At 48.4% G+C, this 6,000-nt stretch overlaps 2 protein-coding genes across 9 annotated transcripts in view; one reads left to right on the plus strand and one right to left on the minus strand.

Annotated features, from left to right (window-relative positions):
- The window catches only part of dmap1 (DNA methyltransferase 1 associated protein 1), a 79,561-nt gene extending 78,323 nt beyond the window's left edge, over positions 1–1,238 (minus strand). The window contains exon 1 of one of the 2 annotated variants that reach the window (XM_043699086.1): positions 1,155–1,238. The gene's annotated coding sequence lies outside the window, so the exon portion shown is untranslated. Of the gene's footprint in view, positions 1–1,141 lie in introns of both variants that reach the window. The other variant, XM_043699085.1, reaches the window with a different exon arrangement.
- The window catches only part of zte38 (zebrafish testis-expressed 38), a 63,031-nt gene continuing 58,018 nt past the window's right edge, over positions 988–6,000 (plus strand). For 2 of the 7 annotated variants that reach the window (XM_043699089.1, XM_043699087.1), the window contains exon 1: positions 1,247–1,348. In XM_043699089.1, coding sequence (XP_043555024.1) covers positions 1,247–1,348 — 102 coding nt within the window. The other 5 variants (XM_043699093.1, XM_043699091.1, XM_043699090.1 and 2 more) reach the window with 5 other exon arrangements.

Here is a 6,000-nt window from a genome sequence, read left to right on the forward strand (position 1 = left end):
CATCACCATACTAAGTAACATCAGTGAGCCTCAGGTGAAGCACTGGCATTATGAGCCACTTTCTATTTGTGTGTTTAGGTTTCCTTGGGTTGGTGACATCATTTCCTGTTCTTTTTCTCAGGAGAGAGATAGATGGGGTCCAAGTTAATGTATTTGCTAATAGAGTTCTGGTTGGAATGTCATTCTTCTAGGAATTCTCGTGCGTGTTTCTGTTTGGCACGCACAAAAAAACCTAAACTCAAATATAAAGCAGCTCATAACACCCATGCTTCACCAGAGGCTCACTGATGATATTACTTAGTATGGTGACAAAACATCTGAAAACAAACCTTCCAGCTCAGTGAGCAAACTTACATCCAGAAGCTCCACTTGAGCTACAAATCTTCTCAAAATTTGCTAAATGCTATGAAATGCACAGAATACAGTTTTTTTTTGTAACATTTCTACCCATATTATCAGCACTACTCAAAATTCCTAAAAGGCAGCGCAATTCCCACTTTATAAAAAAAAATCCTGTTTCTGTTGAGGAAGTCTAGACAATCTTAAAACATGTAGTATTTTTTGAAGTGGCAATATATTAACTGGGACTCATTTTAAAGTTATAAACTCCTCACTTAACAAGAAACAGAACCCAATAAGTAAAAAGATTGTCACATAAAATCATGAATTGTGGCAGCATAATTTGAATAAGGAAAATTCATACTGCAATAAGACCAAGTTTCAAAACGCAATCAAGTATGCGAAAACAGCAACTACTGCAGTACGAACTCATAAATACTGCAATGATATGCTTTTGTTTAGCCCAAGTCACCAAGATCCTTCAAATGTCGACATCACCTAAAATGCTATCTACTAAACATGCTGGTATTTTAATTACGTCCATGTAAATTGGCTACTATTTATAATATGCTTGGACTTCGTGAATTTTAAGCGTGGACTTAGTTCAGAACTACAATATGTTTCCACCTGCTGGACGTTTCCTTCCAACGGCAGGACAGGCAGCAATAACATAGCTTTTGCATTGGGCCCCCATTTACAGCTAGGCCCAAGTATTTGATTCTGATTCTTCAAAGGTAACAATCAAGATAAATAAATGACTACGACAACCACGTCGACTTATTACAAACGATAAACCAAATACCTTTACTGTTCACCTCAAAGACAAGCTTTACTTTCCGTTTTAAATGCGCTTCTCACGCTTCCTGCCTAACACCGGTCAGATCCAACTGCATTATGGGAAACCCGCATGCCCACAGAGCGCAGGCGCGAATCGCGCCACATCCTGGGAAACGTAGTCCTGAGAGTTGGTCCGAAATTGTTGGAAATAGTTAACTGGCTTCAGGCTAAGGTAGGAACGCGCGTTACTTTTTAATATATAGAATATTAATTTTGGCATTGTTCGCAAATTATGACATTAAAACTTTTGAAGCAATGACTGAATATCCGCTAAGTTTTTAGCAGGTTTCACACGCTCACCGGTGCGATTGGAGGGGCGGGGCGGGGCGGGGCGGGGCGGGAACAGCAGCGCGAAAAACGCGCGAGGGGCGTCGGTTCGAGTGCAGGAGGAGCGGCACGTGACAGAGCGCGAGCGAGTCGGTGACAGTTCGAGGAGACGGCAATAGGTATTAGACTGAGGACAGGTGACGGAGAGCGAGACGACAGGTAATAGACTGAGGACAGGTGACGGAGAGCGAGACGACAGGTAATAGACTGAGGACAGGTGACGGAACGGAGAGCGAGACGACAGGTAATAGACTGAGGACAGGTGACGGAGGGTGAGCGCGCAGGGATCGACGGGGGTGGACAGGTGATGGAGGGAGAGAGCGCAGGGAATCGCCGGGGGACTGGTGATCAGTTGAGGTTGCGGTGCTGGAAAAGCACAGCAGGTCAGGCAGCATCCGAAGAGGAGAAGAATTGACCTTTCAATCATTAGCCCTTCATCAGTAATGAGGCTTGTGGGCCAAGGGGATAGAGAGACAGATTGGAGGGGTGGTGGGGCTGGAGGCTAAGGGAGCGAAGAGTGCGATAGATAGATGGAGGTGGGGGTAATGGTGATAGTTCGGAAAGGCGGATGGTGCTGAAAGGTGGGAAGGAAGATGGGACGTAGGACAGATCATGAGGGCAGTGCCGAGTTAGAAGGTTGCATCTGGGCTTAAGGTGGAGGGAGAGGAAATGGGGAAAGTGGTGAAGACCACATTAATCCATGTGATTGGGGGGTGCCTTCTTCCTCCAGGCATCGGGTGGTTATGGTTTGGCGATGGAGGAGGTCCAGCACCTGCATGTCCTTGACAGAGTGGGAGGGAAAGTTAGTGTTCGGCCAGGGCAGTGGGGTTGGTTCGTGCGGGTGACCCGGAGATATTCTCTGAAGCGCTCTGCAAGTAGGCGTCCTTTCTAACCAGTGTAGAGGAGACCGCATCAGGAGCAATAGTACAACAAATGACATGTAGAAGTGCAGGTAAATCTATGATGTCTGTGAAAGACTCTTCTGGGGCCTTGGATGGAGGTGTTGTGGGGAGGTGTGGGTGCAGGTTTTGCAATTCTTGCAGTGGTAGGGGTAGGTGCGTGCAGGGGAGGGTGGTTGTTGGGGGGGTGGATCTGGCGTGAATTGCAGACGGAATGGTCTTTAGGGAATGCAGATAGGGGTGGGGAGGAAAATATATCTCTGGTGCTGTGGTCCATTTGTCGGTGACAGAAATGGCAGAGGATGATACGATATATCTGGAGGTGGGTGGGGTGGAAGGTGAGGACTGGAGGTTTCTGTCCTTGTTGCAGTTGGAGGAGTGGGATTTGAGGGTGGAGCTGCGGGAAGTGGATGAGATGCATTGGAGGACAAAATCAACCACATGGGAGGGGAAATTGCAGTCTTTGAAGAAGGAGGCTATCTAGTGTGTTCTGTGGTGGAACTGGCCCTCCTGGGAGCAGATGCGGTGGAAGAATTAAGAATAAGGGATAGTGTTTTTATAGGAGGCAGGGTGAAAGGAGGTGTAGTCCAGGTAGCTGTGGGAGTCAGTGAGTTTGTAAAAGATGTCCGTGTTGAGTCGGTCACCATTGCTGGAGTGGTCCCGCAACAAAGAACAGAACCCCCCCCCCCGGTCTTCACCTTCCACCCCATCAGCCTCCGATACATTATATCATCCTCCGGCATTTTCGCCACCTACAAATGGACCCCACCACCAGAAATATATTTTCCTCCCCACCCATATCTGCATTCCGTAAAAGACAATTCCCTCCATGACTCTCGTCAGGTCCACACCACCTTCCCCTCCAGGCACCTTTCCCTGCCACTGCAAGAATTGCAAAACCTGCGCCAAACCCCCCCCTGCCCCACCCAACCTCCATCCAAGGCCCCAAAGGAGCCTTCCACATCCATCATAGATTTACCCGCTCTTCCACACGTCATTTATTGTATCTGTCGCTCCTGATGCGGTCTCCTCTACATTGGGGAGACAGGATGCCTGCTTGCAGAATGCTTCAGAGAATATCTCCAGGACACACACACGAAGCAACCCTACCACCCCATGGCCAAAAACATTAACTCCTCCTTCCACGTCCCCAGTCTGCCAAGGTCATGCAGGTGCTGGACCTTCTCATTGCCAAACCAAACCACCTCATCTGCCTTGGGACCGTCCAACCACACAGGATTAATGTGGACTTCACAAATTTCCTCATTTCCCCTCCTCCACCTTATCCCAGATTGAACCTTCTAACTCGGTACCGCCGTCATGACCTGTCCTACCTGTCCATCTTCCTTTCCACCTATCTGCTCTACCTTCCTATCCAACCTATCACCATTAACCCCATCTTCATCTACCTATCGCACTCTCAGTTACCCCCCAGCCCCATTCCCCTCCCATTTATCTCTCAACCATCTTGTCTCTCAAGCCTCATTCCTGATGAAGGGCTTATGCACGAAACATTGATTCTCCTGCTCCTCAGATGCTGCCTGATCATCTGTGTTTTTCCAGCACCACGCTCGCAACAGTTAAGAGAGCAAGAAGACAGGTGACAGAGAGAAAACAGATAATTGACTGAGGACAGGTAACACACAGAGAGAGGGAAAGAGACAGCAGGTAATAGATGGAGGACACGTAATAGACAGAGGACAGGTAACTATGGTAACAGGTAACAAATGGGAGTAACTATGACGTTTTGATGTATTTTGGGCACATATTTTGTCTCATGCCTCCTCATTGGGCCTGCTGGTAAGCTCAGTAGCCTTGGCTGCTGAGTGATGTAACAACTGAGAAAAAGTACAAGGCTGCCGTGGTCTATGCAGACTGGATACCTCGGTATCACTCTCAAAAAAGAAAGGGTTTTCCATTTTCAGTGGAGCAGTTGGGCTGGGAAGCATCCTGGATAAACAACCTCCCGCACCTTGTCCATAACTGCGAGCTGTGTTAAGTTGTAAATGTGCATGGACTACAAAGCTGGCAACAAGATCAGTCTCTAGTCAAACCGAGACAGCCATCTTGCCCTACTGGGAGCTGAGCTCGGCTATACTGCCACACCACCACCTCCCACCACCACCTCACCACCACCACCAAATGAGCCGACTTGTCTCATAGTGGATGACATGGATTATGTTCTGGAAGGACCCGTGTGGGCGGTCCACCCACCGGATGGGATAAGCATCACTCCCAAACTTCCTTCAACAATTATCAAATTGTCAAATTTCAAAACCGGGCACAGCATTCGGCTAACGAGACCAAAACCAATGGTATGACAACCGAGACAACTACCTTCGTGAAAGGAGTTGCTATCGAATCAGTGTATGACAGAACATCTGTCCGGGAGGTAATAATCCATTACCCCATCAATGGATTGTTTTGCATCGACTGCTCAACCTCACAGTGAGCTGTTTAAGATCCACATGACTAAGGTGCACCAAATTAAGAACATCCAGACAAAATGTTCATGCTGCGATAAAGCAGGAGAGTACCACGCAATCTCCTGCCATTGCCCTAAGTGCAAAGGTAAGAAATCCCCTCCGACTGGGGACTTTGCATGCAGTGTGTGTGACAATAGGGTTACAACCCAGGATGGACTTGGTCAACACGAGAGTCATCAATATCCTATTCTACAAAATGAAAACTGCCTCAGAACAGTCCTCAAGGTCAAAGGCAAACCAAGGAGACGTGATCGGATATGGTCATAGGAGGAGGTTGCACTCCTGAGGGAATTAGAAGAGAGATTTGTAGAGTGCAAATTAATTAATAAAGAGATCGCCAGTATCCTTAAAACGAAAACACCCAAGCAAATTTCTGACAAACACAAAAACCTTGCGAACACTCCGACAGGGTCCAAATCCCAAATGATGCGAGCATAGCTAATGACTTGAGCTGAAAATGTGTTGCTGGAAAAGCGTAGCAGATCAGGCAGCATCCAAAGAGCAGGAGAATCGACGTTTCGGGCATGAGCACTTCTTCAGGAATGAGGAAGGTGTGCCAAGTAGGCTAAGATAAAAGGTAAGGGGGAGGGGCGTTGGAAATGCGATAGGTGGAAGGAGGTAAAGGTGAGGGCGATAGGCCGGAGTGGGGGTGGGGGCAGAGAGGTCAGGAAGAAGATTGCAGGTTAGGAAGGTGGGTGCTGAGTTCGAGGGTTGGGACTGAGACAAGGTGGAGGGAAGGGAAATGAGGAAACTGAGAAATCTGAGTTCTTGTGGTTGGAGCGTTCTTAGGCGGAAGATGAGGCGCCCTTCCTCCAGCCGTCGTGTTGGTATGGTCTGGCGATGGAGGAGTCCAAGGACCTGCATGTCCTTGGTGGAGTGGGAGGGGGAGTTGATGTGTTGAGCCACGGGGTGGTTGGGTTGGTTGGTCCAGGTGTCCCAGAGGTGTTCTCTGAAACGTTCCGCAAGTCGGCGGCCTGTCTCCCCAATATAGAGGAGGCCATATCAGGTGCAGCGGATGCAGTAAATGATGTGTGTGGAGGTGCAGGTGAATTTGTGGCGGATATGGAAGGATCCCTTGGGGCCTTGGAGGGAAGTAAGGGGGGAGGTGTGGG

Source organism: Chiloscyllium plagiosum, chromosome 11 (assembly GCF_004010195.1).
Source record: "Chiloscyllium plagiosum isolate BGI_BamShark_2017 chromosome 11, ASM401019v2, whole genome shotgun sequence".
Lineage (NCBI taxonomy): Eukaryota > Metazoa > Chordata > Chondrichthyes > Orectolobiformes > Hemiscylliidae > Chiloscyllium > Chiloscyllium plagiosum.